The sequence below is a fragment of the Symphalangus syndactylus genome, chromosome 17 (genome assembly GCF_028878055.3).
Source record: "Symphalangus syndactylus isolate Jambi chromosome 17, NHGRI_mSymSyn1-v2.1_pri, whole genome shotgun sequence".
NCBI classification, from domain to species: Eukaryota; Metazoa; Chordata; class Mammalia; order Primates; family Hylobatidae; genus Symphalangus; species Symphalangus syndactylus.
In genome coordinates this window covers 14,844,726-14,865,483 of record NC_072439.2, presented here as the reverse complement: position 1 = coordinate 14,865,483, position 20,758 = coordinate 14,844,726, and the positions used below count along the sequence as shown (strand labels likewise).

The 20,758-nt window shown below is 60.6% G+C and overlaps 1 protein-coding gene across 8 annotated transcripts in view; it reads right to left on the bottom strand.

The window, feature by feature from the left end:
- The window catches only part of KDM4B (lysine demethylase 4B), a 184,620-nt gene that overhangs the window by 22,924 nt on the left and 140,938 nt on the right, over positions 1-20,758 (bottom strand). For 6 of the 8 annotated variants that reach the window (XM_055251365.2, XM_063620695.1, XM_063620696.1 and 3 more), the window contains exons 11-13: positions 12,385-12,486; positions 11,752-11,951; positions 179-648 (exon numbers count right to left, since the gene is read on the bottom strand). In XM_055251365.2, the coding sequence (XP_055107340.2) occupies positions 179-648; positions 11,752-11,951; positions 12,385-12,486 (772 nt within the window). Of the gene's footprint in view, positions 1-178; positions 649-11,751; positions 11,952-12,384; positions 12,487-18,311; positions 19,855-20,758 lie in introns of those variants that run through there. The other 2 variants (XM_055251366.2, XM_055251324.2) reach the window with 2 other exon arrangements.

Here is a 20,758-nt window from a genome sequence, read left to right as displayed (position 1 = left end):
CCCTCCTCCTCCCTGCCTCCCCCACTCCACCCCACCTGCCACCCTCCTCCCTGCCGCCCCCGCCCCACCCCACCTGTCCCCCTCCTCCCCCCATCCACCCTACCTGACTCCTCCTCCCTGCCTCCCCCACCCCACCCCACCTGCCCCCCTCCTCCCTGCCTCCCCCGCTCCACCCCACCTGCCCCTCTCCGGCCCGGGCTTTGGTCTCCATGCGACTGGCCCCACTGCTGGCTGCACCATCCTCTGGCCCCGTCAGCTCCATGGGGGAGACTGGTTCCTTCCAGGTCGGACCCTTCTGGGCAAAGTGCTCAAAGGCCTGCTGGCAGGACACGTGCTCCTGGTTGAAGGCTGCCTTGCCTGGCCGTGGCACCACGTACAGCATAGGGATGATGGGCCGAGGCTTGGCCTCTAGCTCCTCGCTGGGCACCTCAGGGGGCACGACATTGAGGGGCGCCGGCAGGGGGTTCTCCTCCGTGGCCGCAGGGCCCGGGCCCAGCACCGGGGGCTCCAGTGGGGATGGCAGCCACAGCGCCTCCTCTGAGGGGAAGTGAGCAGGCGGGGGTGGCAGCTGCGAGGGCAGCAGGCCGAAGCTCTTCTTCTTCCGCTCGCTCTTGGCCTTGGTTGGCCGTAGCCTGCCCCTCCCATCCTCTGTGGGGAGAGGAGAGGGCGGTCAGGGAGGAGAACTCGGGCTCAGGTGCTGGTCCCACGCTCCCCAGAAATCCCCCAACCTTGGCTGGGATGGTCGAGGGCTCCTTCTAGCCCAGAGAGGCCACATGAACATGGGTGGGCAAAGAACACAGGCTTCGGGACACCTCAGATCACCGCAGGGGCACCTGGCCAGGCACCCCCAGGCCTTGGTCTCCCCAGCACGCACGCGCAGCAGCAGTACTTGCCTGCCAAGGCCTGTGAGGACCCACCAGGTGTTGCTCTAGGTCCCTTCTGGGGTCATGGCAGGTGGGGAGACGCGTCACCAAACCCAGCCGGGGGAGGCTGCTCTGTCTTCCAGGCTCCCACCTGGGTGGGCCGTGCCAAATGGCACTTCCCCGGGTGAGGGTGGGGGAGAAGCACTTTTTGTGTTCTCGTGTATCCGAATTATGTACATTTCTACTGTTGATGTGGAAACGTTAAGGTTTTGCTTCTGACGAAAGTAAAACCTTGAACAACGCACAAAATCTTAATCAATGAAACCCAAGCCGGCAGTCACATGAGCGAACCAGGAGCGTCAGACGGGCCTGCAGGGTCCGACGCCCTTCTGCGTGGAACTCCCCGGGGCCAGCACTGAGGCAATTTCCTGACAGGTGACTCATGTGTTTGATGGCATTTTACTTTGGGGCCAGGACGGATGTGCAGTAAATCAAATAAAACTGGGATGGGCAGCCTGGCTGGCTGAATCACAGCCCCCAGAGGCATGTGGGTCCCAACTCTCCTGGATATGTGGATGTGGGACATGACAGAGGGACATGGGGGACTCTGGCAGCGGGGACTCTGTGGATGGGACTGAGTGAAATGGGAGGTGATCCTAGATGATCCGAGAGGCCTGATGTCCTCACAGGGCCCTCACAAGATGAGGTGGGAGGGTGAGAGTCAGAGAGACTGAAAGAGGCTGTGCTGTGCTTGTGAAGGGAGAGGAAGGAACCCAAGCTGAGGGATGCAGGGGCCTCTAGATGCTGGGAAAGGTTTCTGCCCTGGAGTCCCCGGGAGGGCCTGGCCCTGCACACAGCTCCATGTGAGCCCAGCGGGGATCTGTGTCGGGCTGTGGGAAGCTCGTGCCAGGACAATCCCTCTGAGGGCCCAGGCACTCAGGGTAAGTTGTGGCACGGCACCTTGGAGCCCTGTCCTCGAGAAAGACCAGCCTGGCCGCACAGCACACGGTGGACCCCAAGACACCGTGAGCCCTGGAGCCCCGGGGCCCTGCCTGCTCCATCTGGAGAAGGGGGACAGGGGCTCAGGCCCCCACCTGTGTGTCTCCAGGCCTTAGGGCTCTCGGGACATTCTGGAAGGAGGAACAGTGGTTGATATCCAAGGGATTCTTGGGCTGTGGGGCTTTCAGTGCTAAAACTGGAAGGTCCTAAACAGATCAGGACGAACTGGTCACTGCTAACATTTCACCACCTCCACCTCCCCCAACAGGCTGGAAAAATAAGGAAAAATCAAGAGAAGAAAATTCATCTCTGCACACTAAACTGTTGACCATGTAGCACTTAACGGGGTCTGGTTTGGAGCACAGCGCCCACATCTCACCACTTGCTATAAAACCCACCACGCGCTGCCCCCAGCTCCACAGTCCGTGATGCCAGGACCAGTGGTAAGTGCTGAGAGCCTCAGCGATGAGGCTCCCAAGGGCTGGGGGTGACACTTAACCCTTGACCCACGCTGACCCCAGGAAGGGTCAAGTGAGAACCCTCCCACAACAGACCCTGCAGCCAGGAGGAAGCCACACTGCCCCACACACTCCCACAAGGGGTCCCCAGCCCCCAGCCTCCCCCAGGGGTGGAGGTGGCCCTGCCCTCCCTGCTCCAGCTCTCCTCCCCACACCCACCCCAGCTCCATCTGCAGGCTTCGGGGACCGCCCACGGTGTCCTTGGCAGGCACATGCCCACCTGTTTTTCAAGAAGGACAGGCGAGCAGCCATAAGGCAAAGGCAGCCCCTGTCACCGCCCTGGCCCCCACCCCTGCTAGTCCTGAGCATTCTGGGGCACTGGGGGCACTGGCCAGGCTCCTCCCTGACCTCTACCCCGGCAGGGGAGCCTGGAACACCCCCAGGTCCTGTCTGGCCTTGCAGGGAGTGCAGTCTTCCCCTCCGCTGGTATACGGGCCCCCCACTGTTATATGACCCCCCCCCTCCACTGTTATCTGGACCCTCGGCTGTTATCTGGACAGGGGAGGTAAACACTGGACACAGCAGACTGGCTGGTGTGGGAAGAAATACTTTTTCCCCTGCGGATGCCAGAGGGGAGGCACCCCCTCCCTGGAAGGCTGGGGGCGGAGGCATGGAGATGCGGAGGGGAGGGGCTGGAAGCTTCACCACAGGAAGCTGGAGCAGCCCGGGCAGGCTGCGGAGGCCGCACGCCTCACCCTGAGCGCCTGTCAGGAAAGCCACTGTCCGGCGTGTGTAGAAGGCACTTGCGGACTAACAGCTTTGTCTCCCTAAGGAAATCCAATATTCCTTCGTCCATGATAGTGCTGCCCAGCCTCACTCAGGGCAGCAGACCTGATCTGTGAGCCCATCCAGGCTCACCGGGGACTGGGCTCAGGCACCCCCCACCGCTGGGCCGGCTTCCCAAGCCTGGGCCACCCAAGTTGGGTTCAACTTCAGGGGCGGGGGCTGGCGTGGGATCTGGCCCAGGAGGGCCCCACCTGGGGCATCGACTGTCTCAGGAGACGGGGGAAGATTCCAGGATACAGCCTCATGTCCTCCAGCTGCAGGGCCGCTCAGGGCACACATGAGGAAGTGGGGAAGGAGGCAAGGAGGAAACGCTCATTAGAGTCCCCAGCTGGCACCCCCACCCACCCCTCACACACAACAGGCAGCTCCGCTTACAGGGGACTCCAGCCGGGGCTGTGGGGGCCAGGGACAAAGAGCCGGGCTGTCCTCACACACAACAGGCAGCTCTGTGCACAGGGGACTCCAGCCGGGGCTGTGGGGCCAGGGACACAGAGCCGGGCTGTCCTCACATGAGACCACAGGTGTCTGCTCGGGTGGTCCCTGGGGAGTCCCTGCCTAAGGGGCTGGCGTCCTCCCCCTACCCACGGGGCCTCCTGGGAGCTGAGGGGCAGCTGGTGCGACCGCCCCAGGCCCTGGTTCTGCTCGGGAGGCAAGGCTGGGTGGGAGCTGAGGCCACCATCAGCCCCTAGGCCTCCCGGGGGCTGCCCTCTCACCAAGGGCCACACCAAGGGCTCTCTCCCTCCTCCTCCAAGGACAGGGACGGCCCCAAGTCCCACTTCCCCACAGCCCTCCCTGGTCGGCTGCCTGGTTCTGTCTCCTGGAGGGACCGGGCATGGGAGACAAAGCGGGACATCATTTGAGCCTCGGGTGCCCGGCTGATGGGTGCCGCCCCATCCCGTCTGGAGACAGTGGTGAATGACAATGGCGGCAGCCTCAACACACTCCACACACAGCCCGCGCCTGCTGGCGCCTTGGATTCTCAAACTCGCAAGAACAAGTTTCCAGCCCTCTCCCCGTCGGCTCCCAGGCCCTGGGAAGCAGACACACAGGGGACCCTGTTAGAGGGAGATGCCCAAGGCCAGGAAGGACACCCCGAAAGACGGCGGCACACTCCGCAGCCATTCCTCGGGGCTCTGTCCTTGCCGTGGGCCATTCCGTGGGGCTCTGTCCGTGCCATGGGGACCACATTCCACAGGGACCTTGGCACGCCGCTCACCTGCCTGGCCTGAGGGAGGGGAGAGGGGTGAGAGGCTTCAGAACAGAGCAGGGACCATGGTACAGATGGGGCCCAGGATGCGCCCAGGCCCCCGAGGGCAGCCAGCTGAGGCCCTGCTAGCACTCTTTTTGGGGGAGAGGGAAGGTGTCACAGCGGAACCCCCACCATCAGGGCTCACTAGCCTGCCTGGTAGCAAGGCCACTCCTCCCCAGCGCCGGGGTTTCCACCAGAGCCTCCAGCAAACCCCAAGACAGGCCCGAGGCCCAGGCTGCCCTGTGGAGGGGGCAAGAAACCCCCCATTTCCAAGGACACCACTCTGTTCCTGCTCCGAGGCTGCCGAGATCAACCCACCAGCTGCAGCCTGGCTTATGGGGCCCCTCCCTCAAGTTTCGTGCTTGGCTGCCATGCCTGGGCCAACCAGCCCAGGTCTCAGGGGCTCTCTGGCCACCCCCTTCAACACTGCCACCCTCCCGTGCTGAACCCACAGCTGGGTGCACCTGACGGTCCCAGAGACCTGGCTGGAATGTGCTGGGGGGTCCCCAGGCTGAGCTCGCAGCCCCTCACTATGGGCTGGGGCCACCCTCCAGACATGGCAGCCTTTGCTTTCTGTGTCCTAAAACCAGTCACCAGCCATGAGGCCTCTCGAGAGCAGCACTCCAGGGCGAGGGGAGGGGAAGGGCTGGGGGCTGGCTGCCGCACTCACCGAAGCCTTTCCACCCTCTGGGAGGCAGGACGGCACTGTGCCAGCCCTCCTGGGTCCCCATCCTGGCTCTGCCCCCCAACCCTGTGTGTCCTGCACTTCAGGCCTTCTTTCAGGAGGCGAGGCCTCCCCGCAGGCTCAGGAGAGGTGGACGAGGCCGCCTTCCTGCTTTCTGCTTGGTTCTGGGGTTAGGGCTGGCTGGTGGGGCTGCTAGTCCCTCCTAGCGCTGGGCAATAGAGCGGCCGCTCTTCCCAGACCTTGAAGCAGCCAGTAAGAATAGGGTAGGGGACACCAGTGGCCACTGGGAAGCAGCCTCTCAATCGCCCCCCCAGGCACCTCTCCTCCCGAGGGGCTTCCTCCCCCACACTGATGCCTCCTGGGCCCTGTGAGCAACAGGTTCCAGCCCCTTCCCAGCTTGTTCCATACGAAAACACAAAACCCCACACCCCACTGCCAGGCCCTGAAAGGTGCCTCAGCGTCATAGCTTTTAGGGGGTGAAACTGGCATTCAAGGAGGACCAGAAACCGCTTTAGGAAATCTTTCACGCAGCCCTGTGGCATTCATTTCCTGTCGTGCCCCTGACTGTGAACATGCATTTATGAGACAGTCGAGATAAATCCCTTGTCCAGAGCCTCCCGGTAATGCGGGCTCCCGGGAAAAGGGCTGTGTCCAAGAAAATGCCCACCCCTTCCAGATTGGTCCTTCTCAGAAGGAGTCTCTGTTGTGGAACAGAGATAAGGGTGTCCAGGTCGGGGGGCGGGGGGGTGGACAGCGCCAGTCCTGAGCCCTCCCTGGGCAGAGACCCTGACGTGGCACCAAGGTGGCCCCTAACCCTCCTCGCTGGTCCTTGGCCTTTCTGTGGGGGCTGACCCCTTCAGAGACCTGTGGAAGCCACAGGCCTCAGAGATGCACCAGGCCCAGCCTCCTGGCACTGTGACCATTGCACAGGGTGTGTGGACCCCCGGGGATCTCGGGAGGGGGTGAGTTGCCCTGTACATCTTTAAACAGGACGGTGAGTGACCAGGCCAGGGCCTCGCCTAGGCCAGGCAGCTGGATGAGCCATTGGTTTCCACTCCCACCCACGCAGTGTAGGCTTCTCTCCAGCGGGCAAGTTCCACTGTCAGGGGAGGAAAGCCGCCCATCCAGCCAGGACCACGCATGGGGAGGGGAGACCAGAGGAGAACCAGGACCCCCTGGTTCAGGACCTCCCTGAACCTGAGTCTCTCGGAGGCCAAGGCCATGGTGAGGCCCAAGTGAGAGCAGGTAACGCCGGGCTGGGGAGGGTGTGGCTGTCTCGTCAGTGGGCTTGGGAAGATTATTAAATAAGTTAGTCACATTAATGAAAAGACAGCTGGGCACAGTGGCTCATACCTGCAATCCCAGCACTCTGGGAGGCTGAGGCAGAGCCCAGGAGTTCGGGAGCAGCTTGGGCAATATAGCGAGACTCCGTGTCTACTAAAAATTTTGAAAAATGAGCAGAGTTGCGGTGCACATCCACAGTCCCAGCTACTCAGGAAGCTGAGGTGGGAGAACTGCTTGAGCCCAGGAAAGCAAGGCTGCAGTGAGCTGTGACTGCACCACCGTCCTCCAACCTGGGGGACACAGTGAGACTCGGTTTCAAAAAAAAAAAAAAAAAAGAAAAGAAGGCTGGGCATAGTGGCTCAGGCCTGTAATCCCAGCACTTTGGGAGGCTGAGGCGGGTGGATCACCCGAGGTCAGGAGTTAGAGACCATTCTGACCAACATGGTGAAACCCTGTCGGTACTAAAAATACAAAAATTAGCAGGGCATGGTGGCGGGCACCTGTAATCCCAGCTACTTGGGAGGCTGATACAGGAGAATCGTTTGAACCTGGGAGGTGGAGGTTGCATGAGCCGAGATCGTGTCACTGCACTCCAGCCTGGGGACAGAGCAAGACTCCATCAGGAAAGGAAAGGAAAGGGAAAAGAAGCCACAGTTCTTTGCTAGCCAGTTGGGTAAACCAAGTCACAGGAGCTGGTGGCCACCCTTCCTCCAGCCAGAGGCTGGCCAGCCCCTGGAGTCTGCTCAAGAGGGAGGAAGACACCCGTGGTACTGGGGATCCTTGTGACCCTTCCCAGCACACCCCACTGAGAACCCAGGCCAGACTCTGACCAGCCAGCTCCACTCTGTAAAAGCTTTCCCAGGACTGGGCCACTTTCCTCGCTGCCCAAACCCACAGGTGGCAGCGGCGGTGGCAGCCTGCCCCATTTCCCCCACCGCGCTGGCCTGGGGAGGATGCGTGTCCTCTTGTCTCTGCCCTCCTGAAGGGCCCATCAAGGCAGTGTCCCAGCTCAGGGTCACAGGGGCAGTTAACCGGTGGGCTTGGGTGGGCCCGGGTCCCCAAACCCAAGCCCGGATCTTTGCCTGCTTGCCTTCCCGTAACTCACCCCTCTTCTGTGAGACCACACACAGCCCCCAGCACCTTCTGACTCGTGAGAAGGGCAGTTTCACAAGGCCCAAGCTCAAGGTGGCCCACGCAGCCCCCCACCCCCAGGGACCGCAGCCCAAGCCCAGCCCACTCCCGCCCGCCCGTCCTGTGGGGAGAACGGTCACGGCTCAGCCATCTCCCTGTCCCATGCCAGTCCTTCCAGGGACATCCCACAGTCTGCCTTGGAATAGGCCCTGAACTGCGCCCATGCGCCCCTCGCCTGGGGCTCACAGTCTCCAGCATCAAACAGACTCCTGCTCAGAAGACACGAGGCCTGGCTACTGGAGCCAGCCCAGGAACTCATCCTCTACCAGGGCGACCCACGGTCAGGCACCCGGCTTGCCTGCTGCAGTCTGCATTATTTCTGAGGGTTTCCCAGACCCCAGAGGCCCTGCAGTGTAGACACAGGCTCTGCAGTATAGACACAGGCCCTGCAGGATGACAACACAAATGGGCACCTGTGTCTGCCCCTGCCCCGCAGGAAGCCCCTCGCCTGCTGCAGAGCTAAGTCCCTGTGCTGTTGAATGGTGCTGCAGTCCCAGCCCCCAGACCTGGGGTGCCGCCTTTTTTGGGAAGGGCGTCACTGCAGACGGAATGAATTATGATGAGACCCTTGGGGCGTGCCGGGCCCAGTGTGGCCGGTGTCCTTAAGAAGCGGGGAATCTGGGCAGACACACTCTGGGAGAACACGGGAACGCAAAGGTGCCGCCTCCAAGCCCAGGACAGGGGCCTGGGACAGGTCCTTCTGGGTCTTCGGAATGGGCCAGCCCGGCTGACACCTGGACCGTGACCTTCCCGCTTCCACAGGTGTGAGATTGTACATTTCAGCCATTTCAGCCGCCCCATCTGTGGGCTTTAAACAAACGGAGCACAGCATATGAGAAGCCCTGTGCCACGCGAGGTCGTGTTCAGGAGCCACAGGGTGCGGAGCAGTGACCTCCAGCGCTCATGCCTTCAGGGCAGACGAGGGTGTCAGGAGGCGCTGATTCCCTGTCCCTCTCCACCGACGGAGGTTGGTTAGTTTGCCTGTCCCTTCATCTGCACAGTCCTAGTGCCCCCCCCAGCAAGGGTCTCTCCAGGAAACGTGCCCTGAGGGCAGCTCTGGGTGTGCAGTTTGCAAACGCTCCACTTCTCTGGATGCGGCCAGGTCCGTCTCCAATGCAGCTGGACTCACGCAGGTCCCAGGCAGCAGGGGACTGGGCTGCCCACTGCACCGGCTTCCAGGGCTGGGCACGGTGGGTGTTTCCACGTCTGGTGGTCTGAGGAGCACACAGCAGTGTCTCCTCAGCGCTTCCCAGAGCAGGCTGGGCTCATCGGCCTCAGGGGTCTCCTCCTCTGTGCTCTCTTCCTTGGGGGGCTGAGCCCCTCCTGGTCCTCACGCATTCTTATCTGCTCTTGGTCGGTGACGGGTGGCGAGTATCTTCCCTATCAGCTTGTCTTCTCACTTTCTTAAAGGTTCATCCTTCAATAAACAGCAGTGTATTTGAGGGGTCACTGAATCTGTCCATCTTTATCTTTCTGGTTTGTGCTCTTCAATAAAGAGTCACTTAGCCTTGGGTTATGAAGATACTTTCCTGCTTTGTGTTTCCAGTCTGCCAGTTCTCTTTTGACAGAAATGCCTACACATGTGGCAGGCGGAGGAATGACCCCAAAGGCGTCTGCATCCTTATCCCTGGAGCCTGGGAATCTGTCCCCTCCCGTGGCAGAAGGAACATTCGGGTGGGACTGAGTGAAGGACCCTGACACGGGAGAGCATCTGGGAGACCCGGGGACCCAGGGTCCTCACCAGGTAGGAGGTAGGAGGGTAAGAGTCAGAGAGAGACTGGAAGAGGCTGCACTGTGGCTGTGAAGGGGGAGGAAGGGGCCCTGAACCAAGGGATGTGGGCGCCTCTAGACACTGAGAAAGGCAGGAAACAGGTTCTCCCCTGGAGCCCCCAGGAGGAAGCAGCCCTGCCCACGGCTTGATTTTAGCCCAGTGAGGCCTGTGTCAGACTGGTGACCTCCAGAGCTGTGAGAGAAGGAGCGTGTGTTGTTTTACACCACCAAGGTCATGGTCGTTCATTTCAGCGGCCACAGGGCACTCACAGAGGCCGCAGTGTGGACAGGGGGAGGGAGGGGACTGAGGTCTCACACCACATCCACTGCTCCGGGATTCCTATTCCTAGACCCTTTGCCATCTTTGCTTGGGTCCTGAAAGCTCTGTGGCAAGCCCTGCCTTCTGGAAGGGCGGCCCCGGCCTCTTGACAGGCCTTGGGCTTTCATCCGCCTGCATTTACATCAGCAAACCCTGCTGGGATCCCCAGTGGGGCTGCACTGAACCTGCAGAGAATGTGGGGGAAGCCGTTAGTTGTCTGCTCAAGAGCTCTCCTAACACCTGGTACATCCTTCTGTTTATTTAGGAATTCCTTCTTATTTCCAAAAAAAGCCTCTAATTTTCTCCATAAAGATCATTTTTTGGTTAGGTTTATTATTTCTGGTTGCTAGCACCGTAAGGGGCATCTTTGGGAGCCATGTTTGCTGTGAGCGGCTCGCAGATGAGGGGCGAGATTGGGTTTCTGTGCCCGTCGCTCATCTCTGGCAGCTCCGCTCGATCCCCAAGTCACCAGGCGGCTCCGCCCGTAGACTCGCTTGCTGCTTCTCAGTAGAGAATCGTCGCTACATGCGAACGGTGCCACGACAGCTGTGCTTTTCCCTTCTACCCACGATGCCTCTTCTGTCCTCGTCTTGCCTCCCTAGGCCGGAAGACCCTCCTGAGGCGTGTGCGGAACAGACACAGGGCCCACATACCCCACCGGGTAAGCGGCGCGTCAGTGGCAAACTCACCCCCGGCCTCTGCTCTTTCCCCCAGGGACGCTCACTTTTCTTGCCTCAGGCCCACAGGCACTGGCCAACTGTGACCCTCAATACCTGCCCCGTGTAAATGGGGAGGGCAGGGCCGTGCCTGCCTCCTGGAGTACCGCGAGTGCCACGACCCCATTATCACAGATCAGGCGCCCCACGGCTGCCCCTGGCAGGTGGGAGGGACCTCACATCTGCTGAATGGCACCACAGCTGGGCCTCTTGCCACGTTCCAAGGACAATATTCACCTTGGGCACCAGCACGTCCTGGAGACCTGACGCCTCGGAGGCAGACCAGGTCATGCTGGGCTCACACAGAGGGAAACTGAGGACTAGGACCCTCTGGAGAATGTGGCCCCCATGACCTGGGCCTCAGGCACTATGGCCAGGGGCAGCCCTTGGTGGGAGGCAGGCTGGCCGGCACACCCCACACACCTGCTCCCTGCAGGGCGCCCGGGTGGGTGGGAAAGGGAAGGGCTCCCAGTGGGGGGCCCTAGCTGGGAACAGCCACTTTGCGCGGACTCCCAAGCAGCTAAAGCTCTAAATTGAGAAGATAAAACCCAGTCACCAGAAACAAAATGCCGTCAACCCTGGAACAGGAACCTTTACACACTCACAGGTGGGAGTTCCACAGCCAAAAGCTCCCCCTGGAGAAGGGAATGTTTCTGAGGCTGCCTCCCGGCCCCCCGCACCCCGTTCACAACTGCTGGTTCACACTCCTGTGGGAAGGTGGCTACCCCCTGTCTTGCCAGCCCTGGGAGAGTGGGGGGGCCCGAGGGCAGGTGGGAGACCTGCTCACGGGAGCCCCAGCTCACAGTCAGGACCGGCCCTCTGCTCACAAGCGACCACGGCCGCTGCAGGCGCATTCCAGCATCTGGGCCATATACAGCATCCCATCTTTTATTATTATTATTATCTTTGTGATACTGGGTCTTGCTCTGTTGCCCAGGTTGGAGTGCAGTGGTGCAAACACGGCTCACTGCAGCCTCAACCTCCCACCTCAGCTTCCCAAGTAGCTGGGACTATAGGTGCAAGCCACCAAGCCTAATTAAATTTTATCATAAATAGAGACACGGTCTCAAACTCCCGGACTTAAGTGATCCTCCCACCTTGGCCTCCCAAAGTGCTAGGATTACAGGTGGGAGCCACTGTGCCTGGCGTCTTGTTAACTGCTCTTCTCAATTCTGGGGAAGGAGGCACTTTTCTTACGGCATCCACCTCACAATGTCTATTTTCACGAAATGCCCCATCCTGGCAAGAAAGCCGCTGAATTGGATTCTTACAAAGCGGGGACTCTGGCTGCAGCAGGCACTGGTCCCTTCTAGGAGATGCCCACGGGGGTAGGAAAGCAGCGGTGCCAGGCCTGGCCCGGCAGGGACTGACCTTCTGCGCCCTCAGCCTCCCGGCCGTGTGGCAGTGGCTGCGGCTCCTCCTCCTCCTCCTCGGGGTCAGCCTCTGGCCCAGCCTCCTCCTTCACGCTGCCCCCAGCCTCCTCCAGGAGCGCCGCCCCAGCCGTACCCTCCCCGGGGAATTTGGGGTCTTCGGGCTTCGGCTTCTTGGGCTGGCTCCGTTTCCGGTGAGACCTGGAGAGGGAGGTTTATCAGGCAGGAGGGGAGACCAGGCAGGGAAGAGCCGCAGGTCTGTGCACTCTGTCCGGCAGCACGCAGCCCCCGCCCACCCCCAGAAGAGTGCTCCATGAGCAGGGTCCTCCTGGCTGGAGGCCGGGGGTAAAGGGAACCCTGGGTGGGGTTCTGCTCTTGCAGGGCAGGAGCTGTGTTGGGAGGAGAGACCAAAGGGAGACGGGGCAATGGACACGGTGGGAACGGTGTCAAGCGGGGGACGCTGATGACAGCTGGAGATGGGAAGCCGACTGACACCAGGTGGGGATGACGGGTGGGACAGGGCGGCAGAAGCCGCGTGTGCCACGGGACAGAGACACAGGGAGTGTGAGCTTCGAGGGAAACAGCAGCTCATGGAAAATGCCTAGATGACAAACGGAATGAAAAAGACACTTACGACAGCCCCGGCCTTTTGGTCTGCTCTTTCTTCCTCTCTAGACTTGGTTTCCTCTCCTCCTCAGTCTTTTTCCAGTGTCTGTTTTCTTTCAGACTAATTTGTCTAGAATGTAAATTTCACGGGTTTTTTCTCTAGGACTTCTGCTCAATTCCCCAGGACGCCTGGTCCTGGGCACCTGGCTCTGTCCCCGACTCCCTGGGTTCTCTCTCTGCAGCCCGTGAGGCGCATGGGAGCCCCAGCTCACACTCCGCTGCTCTGACCTGTGCCCACACCCCAGGGCCTGCCAGGGCCTCCTCTGCGCCCTGAGCCCAGGATCTGTTCACAGGGCAGGCGTGGGCCAAGAGGAGGTGCATCCTGTATGCCCAGCCTGGACACTCACAATCCCGGGGTACATCGGGGAGGTCCCGGTCCCTGCACACCAGCCCCAAGTAAGGGATTCAGCCTGAGGTTTACAGGCTTGGCTGAGCTAGGACTTCTTAGAAATGGGGGGGGGAGGGGGGCGCTGAAAAAGGGAGGAAAAGTGACAGCCAGGTGAATGTGCAGCTGAGTGGCCAGGGCCTCACACCAGGTTCCCCCGGGGACCTCCAGAGTCTTTCCAGGAAGGAAGCAAAAGCTTTTTGGAGACGCAGAGGGGGTGGCTCCCCGGGGGCTCAGGCAGAGGCCGGAAGCGCAGACAAGCCTAGGCCTGGCTGGTCACTAGTGCCTCCCCCGGGCGTGTGATATCTGCACCTCCTTCAGGCCCACCCCCTGCAGCTGCCCTAAGCCTCGGCCTGGCCAGGGGCCTCACTAGGCCATGAGCTCGAGGCCGCACAGCCAGGCTCCCCAGTGGCCTCTCTCCTTCCCCAGTTGAGATCCAGCCACGTCAAGCCCGCCAGCAGCCAGGCAGAGCTGGGAGTGCCAGTCTTTCCGGGACAATCGCCAATGCTGGCTGCGGCTTCTGGGTGCTTCCCGTGTCCCCTGTCCCTGTGGGCTCAGACTCGGACACCTCAATCTCACGGGGGTCCCTGTGGCAGCTGCCCCTCCAAGGACCAAGTGGTCACCACGGTGGGGCAGGCTCATCTGACGGGGGTGGGGTGGGCCCGCTGGCGGGGCTTCTGTCACCAGGACCTCCTCACCTCTGCCTGAGCCAGGCTGTCACATGGGCCAGCAGCAGCCCATGCTCCCTGAGGACACTTGGACCTGACCCCTGCCCACCACTGCTCCCAGCCACTCTGCCCGCCCTGTGCTCCATGCTGGCTTCTGGGGCACCTTCTCCAGGAAGCCTTCCTAGAACACTAGTCACGCAGGCCCTCCTTGCTCCTCAGCTGCCTAACTCGCTAGAATCAGTGCTCCCCGATGTCTGCAGCATGGCCCACCACAATGACTCAAGGCAGAAAGCGGGTGGACCAGAGGCATGGCATCACACAGCATGGTGCACACAAGGTCGCTGCGGGGCAGCCTGGCGGCGGTGGGAGGCAGGCAGGGGCGGGCGTGGGGCCAGAGTCACTAACACAGGGAGCAGGAGGTGGGTGGGGGACACGGGAGCGGCCTCTGCCCTCCAGAGAACGTTCTCCACAACAGCAGCCCAAGGACGGCTCCGGGCAGGCAGCCTCAGGCTCCACTCGGGGGCTGGGGAAATGCAGGTGCCTGCCCCACGTGGAGACAGCAGGCTCAGGAGGAGGAAGCTTCAGACCGGCGCTGGGGTGCAACTGGCTCTTGTCACCACTGTCACCCCAAGGTGGGCTGCCCTTCTGGTCTGGGAATGCCCCAGGGCTGTAGAGCCGGGATCCCACAGTGGACCCACCCTAGTCCCAGACAACACCAGCAGAAGGGCGCCCTCCCATGCCACTCACCTGGCATCGGCTGCCCCCAGCTCCACAGCTCCTTCTCCCACCCACTGCAGTCCCTCCCTCCACCCCCACCCTGAAAACCCACCCTAGAGGTTGCTTCTGACCATGGCCCTCCCCAGCTACAGCCTTCCAGGGGCACCCCCACAGCCTTCAAGCCTTACTGTGTCTGCCACAGAGGGCCCTAGGACCATCCTGGTACCCAACCAGAGCTCTGGGGCCTCATCCTTGCAGCCCAGCCCTTTCCTACCTGCAGCAGTGCCAGGCTGAGACCCCTGGCTCCCACATTACATGGAACTGGGTAGGGCTCGATGCACAGACACAGCAGGAGGGGGCACAGACACAGCAAGGGGAGCACAGACACAGCAAGGGGGGCACAGACACAGCAAGGGGGGCACAGCCCATGAGAGAGGGGCAACCATCACTTGGGACATCTGTGGGGTCCTAAGAGCATGCCTCTTCCTGACCCTGATGCCTTCATCCCCCTTGTTCCTGGGTCTGGCTCCCGGCACAGGTGCTGAAGGTGTGGCCATCCTTGCTCACCTCCATGACCGTCCCCTTCTCTCCCTGCACCTGCCACCGTCTTCCACTGCAGCCAAATTCCACATTTACGCTTTTATGCCCCATAAACAATGTGCATCCATGAGCCACAGAGCAACTCGGGCCGCATTCCCTGCCCCCACCCTGGGGTCTGGGACTGGCCTCCTGCTTTGGACGCCTAGCTTCCTTGGTATCTCTGAGCTCCCTGCCACTGCTCTTAAACTCCTGTTGGGGTCCCCTATGCAGGGTGTCCCCTTCTCTCCATGACACCCCTGGGGGTCTTGGTTCCTTCTCCCATGATCTTGAGACTCCCCTTGACTCTCCTGGGTTAGATCTTGTTTCCGCAATCCCATGGCTTTCTCGGTTTACATTCTTTTTAAGCTGGAGCACATCCTGCAGCAGCTTCCTGAGAAAGGAGGTGGAATACGAGACTCTGTGCGTCTAAAAAGATCCTTATTCCCCTCACACATTTCTTGACAATTTGGCTAGGTAAAAGATTTGGGGAGAATTATTCCTCTTCTGACTTTTGAAGGCCTTTTTCCTTTGTCTTTTAGCTGTGGCATTAAGACTGTAAATCCAATGCTAATACGATCTCCTGTTCTTTTTTTTTTTTTTTTTTTGTAGAGACATCATCTTGCCATGTTGCCCAGGCTGACCTCGAACTCTTGGCCTCAAGTGATCCTCCTGCCTTGGCCTCCCAGTGCTGGGATCACAGGCATGAGCTACCATGCCCAGCCCCAGTCTGGTGAGCTGTTTATGTGATCTGTTCACTCTGGAAGCTTTCAGGGCCTTTGTTTAATCCAGGAGTTGTGAAATTTCACAGCCGATGCATTGTGGTTTGGGTAATTTCTATTCTTGGGTGGACTTTTTAACCTGGAAATGCAAAGTCTTTGGATCCGGGGACACTTTTCTTTTCTCTTTTTCTGAAACTCCTATCAGGGGCTAGATTTCCTGGACTATACCTCTGACTTCCTGATCCTTCCTATCTTCCAGCTCTGTCAGTCAGTGCTGTGGGAGGGGCTTCTTCAAGGGCCTCCCTGTCAGTCAGTGCTGTGGGAGGGGCTTCTTCAAGGGCCTCCCAATCCACTGTGGGCTTGTCTCTTCTCTAGATGGTAACATCCGAGAGCCACTCGTTCCTGGAATGTTTCTTCTTCACAGCAATGGCTCTTCTTCCATGATGCAAAGTCCCGGCCCGCTCCAGGGCCCTGCACTCACTGCATCCTCTTTCCTCGGAGCTCTGCCCTTCTTTGCTGTGCAGGCCCTGCCTTTGCCATGGGAGCACGGCCTCCAATGTGTCGGGCCCCCTGGCCATTGATCCCTCTGTGCACGGTGCCAAGCCGTGTGTGAGATGGGCCTGGTGAAGGCAGTGGCAGGGGCTGCTGAGGGCAGGAGCCTGTGACTTTAGGAGAGCCCCAGTATCAGCATATGTGGCTTTGCTCCACTGGGCCCCTTTGTTCTCTGGCAGAGGACCCCCACCCCCTCTATTGTCTCTCCTGGCCTTGGGGGTGGGGGGGATGTGAGGCTGGCAGCTGGGCCCCACTGCCCACTCCAGGAAGGCACCTCCCTTCTGCCCGGAGCCACCCACTGTCTTCTGCTGGTTGCCCCCACATCCCCCCAGCACCCCCAGGGGCTGCCCATGTCTGCCCGCTGTGTCTTTCTGCGGCCCCGTGGTAAGTTCCCCTTGCAGCCCCCCAGGAGCTGCCCAGGTCTACCCACTGTGTCTTTCTGCCACCCCGTGGTGCAGCCCAGCTGCTCCCTGCTGGCTGTCCTCCCGGTCGCCGGCCCATGGGGTCTCCTGCCCACCCTTCCCTGCTTTTCAAAGCCTGGAGACGTGCTCAGCTGCCACTGCCCCCTCTCCCGTTCTCTGCACTTCACTCTCTTGCGTTCCAGTTGCGTTTCAGGAGAGAGTGGAGATAAATAAGCACTTAGCCTGCCAGGCTTAACTGGACGCCCCGGGCTCATTCCTATGAGCCAAATATCGGGACGCAGTCCAGACAACTGCACTATATTTCCAAGGTGGAAGCAGGTGTCCTTTGCAGCTTGTATGGCAGCAGGCGGGGTGGACGGCCTCCGGCCCTGTCACCCAGTAACGTGAGGCACCTGCAGCACCCAGAGTGGGACGGTCAGCTCTCAGTGCCACGCTGGCTCAGGGCTTCTCACAGGGCGGGGAGGACTGGGAGGCTGGCCCCAGGCTGAGCCCTCAGAGCCGCCCACCCCCCATCCAAAGTGGCCCAGTGCTCCCTGCCCCCAAGACTAGACCCTGTGCTGAGGAATTTCACCTTTGAGGAAATGAAGGGCAGCTCTAGGAAAGAGACAGGAGACAGCGAGTGAGTCCCTGAGGCTGCACACTCCCTGCAGGGGCTGGCAGGTCCCTGTGCTCGTGAGGTTCTGTCCCTGAGGGCTGAGGTCCCTGTTGGTGGGGAGGGCTCAGGAATGCAGCTGGGGTGCGGCAGCCCTGACAGGAGTCGGGGCCAGAGGCGTGGTGATGTCCTGCACTGGCGCAGGGGCGACAGGCCAAGGCAGAGCCGGAGGGGACAGGCAGCACGGAGCTTGGAGGGGTAGGGGAGACGAGGCCTGGGCCCAGCCAGGCTCACAGAGCAGCAGTGGGCCAGGGAGGCTGTGGTGAGGCAGGTGCACAGATGTCCTGCAGGGAGTGCGTACCTGCTGGAGCACATGCACATGGCGCTTCTCGCGTGGAAAGAGTTTGCGTGGAGGAGCGCCGTGTGGGTGCCGGAGAGCACTGTGAGGGCTCCGGCTCAGGCGGGGCACCAGAACGCACAGCGCCACCGGGAGTGGGGAGGCTGAGGGCACCCGCCAGGAGCCAGGCTGCAGTTTTAGGCGACCCATCCATCAGGGGGAAGAATACAAACAGCCCCCAACGCTTGCCCAACGAGATTTAGTTCCGGAAGAGACCCATGTAAGGTGTCAAGCGGGGAGTAGACCGTGTCCTCTGAGCTCAGGCAGCTGTGCCGAACCATCCACACCCCACGGGGCACCTGGTAAACACATGGGGGCCGTCCCACAGCCACGACGAGGGCAGGGAAGGCTGGACTGCACTGGTGCGAGGGCACGGCGCCCACCCTGACGCCATTCCTTGGTCTAGGGCAGGGGTTCCCACCCGGGGGACTGGGCGATGTCTGGGGACATCTGTGGTTGTCACGACTTGGGGAGCTCCTGGCATGGAGTGGGTGGAGGCCAGGGATACTGCTCATTACCCTGCAGGGCCCAGGATGCTCCCCCAACCAGAGAAGGATCCAGCCTGTGTCCACAAGCCCCTTGTCTGGGAGATAGACCCAGTCCACTGTGTCTCCCGATCCAGCCTGAGCCACAGATGCTCAGACAGGGCTGCCCTGGCCCCAAGATATGCCCTCAGGGAGGGAGCCTGGCTCAGGGGAAAAGGCAGGCCACGTGGAGAGGGCACTGCTCAGGGGGAACCGACCACCACCCCGGTGGAGGGAGGGGCAGCTTGGGCTTTGAAACGTGAGTCACCCATCTGCCTCTCCAGAGAAAAGCACCCCCCATGACTTAAAAAAAAAAAAAAAAAAAAAAAGTGAATCAGCCTTGTTTTACATACTGAAGGCTTTAAAGAAAATTATATCCTTGGGAAGTTGACTTCATTTGTTATTCGGGCTCGCTGCTGAGTGAAGGCAGCCCCCAGGATGGCGGCATGGGAGACGGCGGGAGGGGGGCTCCTGGGAGGAGCAGGTCGTGACTAGAAGCGAGGGGGCAGCCGGGGCAGGGAGGCCAGGCCACGCAAGGGCTGGTTCTGGGGGGTCCACTTCCTGCGTGCAAAGAAGGTTCCGAGCAGCGGTGAGTGCAGCGGCTTCCACATCTCCTCCTGGCAGGCACTTTAGACGGCCTCTAGTCCCATTCCACTCCTGGAACGTGGCGCCAGTTTATTGGCAATCCGCTCTGTTGACCAATTAGCCTGAGCCACAATCAATTAACCATTATGCAAATAGCACGTCTGGCTGGGCCTGGGCGCTGGGGTGCACGAGCTCTGTGCTGCGGGGGCCGCCTGGAGTAGCCTCACCAGGAGGCAGCTCTTCATGAGGAGCACGCAGGAGGCAGGAAATCAAAAGGACAGATAACAAGAGCAGAAGAGACAGATTCACCTTGGCAGGGCTGTCAGGAGGGGCTGTGAAAACACTCGGGCGGAGGGAACATTCTCCGAGAGAGGCTGTGAGGTGGGGAAGACAGAGGAGGCCGGGACAGACGCCCAGACCGCCCAGGAGTCCCAGACTCACAGACAGATGGATGTGTTGAAAAAGAAGGCGCCCAGTTAGAGGAGAAGGTTCTGGACCAGAAGTGACTTTTCAGAAACCAGTTCCAAGGCCTGTTTCTGCAGAGCGTGGTGGGGGGCCAAGGCTGAGCCACCCCCAACCTTGGTGCTCAGTAGCTGGGTCTCATGTGGGCACCATCAATCGCCAGCTGGGACAAGATCAAGGCAGCAGTGACTGGATGGCTGCAGAGGGAAGGCCACTGCTCAAAGGGAAGGGGGAGGCTGCCCCCACACCAGGGCCACCACTATTGGCTCAAAGACCAGACCTGCCAGCAGCCTGTCTGGGTACGACCCACAAGCTAGGAACAGTGTTTACATGTTTTTTTGTTTGTTTTTTTCCTGGAGAGACAAGGTCTTGCTCTGTCATTCAGGCTGGAGTGCAGTGGTACGATCTGGGCTCACTGCAGCCTTGACCTCCCGGGCTTAAGTGATCTTCCCGCTTCAGCCTCCTGAGTAGCTGGGACCACAGGAGCACACCACCACACCCAGCTAATTTTAAAATTTTTTGTAGAGATGGTGTCTCAATATGTTGCCCAGGCTGGTCTCAAACCCCTGGACTCAAGCAATCCTCCTTCCTTGGCCTCCAAAGTGCAGAGATTACAGGTGTGAGCGACTGTGCCTGGCCAATGTTCACATTTTTAAGTGGCTCAAAACAGAAAAAGTATCATATTTGGTAGCATGTGAAAATCATGAGATCCGGATTTGAGGATCTGTAAACAAAGCTTCACGGACACAGCCACGCGCATTTCTTCACTGTCTATCATCTGCAGGGGTCTTGAGTTGCCATGTGGAGTCGAGTCGTCAAGACACAGAAGGTCTGGCCTGCAAAGTCGCCAAGTCACAAATGTTTGCTCTCTGGCCCTTACCAGGAGAAATCGGCTGAGCCCACTCTGTGCTGTCCCTCCCGGCTCCAGCTCGTGCTCAGGGGCTCCCTGAATGTTCCTTGGGCACCAAACAGGAGTGAGATCTGTCGACAACTGTGCCGAGGGCAGCTCAGAGCCCTGGAAGCCTGGACACTTCCCAGAGGAGGGGCTGGGGAGGCTGGCACTCGCCTTCACTCTGGGCATGAAGTGGATCTCCTCCTTGGCCGGGACCTGCCTCCGTGTCCCCACGGCCTCTTGCGGTCGGAAGTCAAGAGGCTGCAGATGCTTTGCCCTCTCCTCCAGGTGGATGCCAGATACCTGACTGGGAGGGTCTGTGTGGCAGTGGGGACCCCAATGCACAGGGAGGGGTTCTGAGTGGGAGGAGGGCATCCAGGGTCATGCCAGGGGCCGGCCTTCTGCAATCCTCTCCACGATCTCAAATCCAAGCAGCGCCACCTGATGCCCTGTGAGTCCTTGCAGGGGACCCGCCTGCTCTCAGCGCCTGGGAGGGGTCCGAGTAGCCGGACAGCAGAAATGCGATGAGTGAGAGGGACACGGAGCCATGTGGCTGGTGACTCTGCCAAGGCAATGGCACGGGGCCTGGGGCCGCCCAGGGTCAGCCTCCTGGCGGGGACATGACAGGGAGTACGGGGAGCCCACGGGTGTGAACGGCACAGATACTGCCCGCCAGAGCAGGGCCCACCCACCCCAGCAAGGCGAGGCCTTGAGAGAACACTGCCTCAGACTCGAGGAGAAACAGAACAGGAGGAGGAGGATGAAAGCGGAGGCGGGGTGGGAACAGGAAGAAAGGGAGGAGTGGGACACAGCCCGGAGCCTCTGCCAGTGGGAAGGGGCCTGGGCCA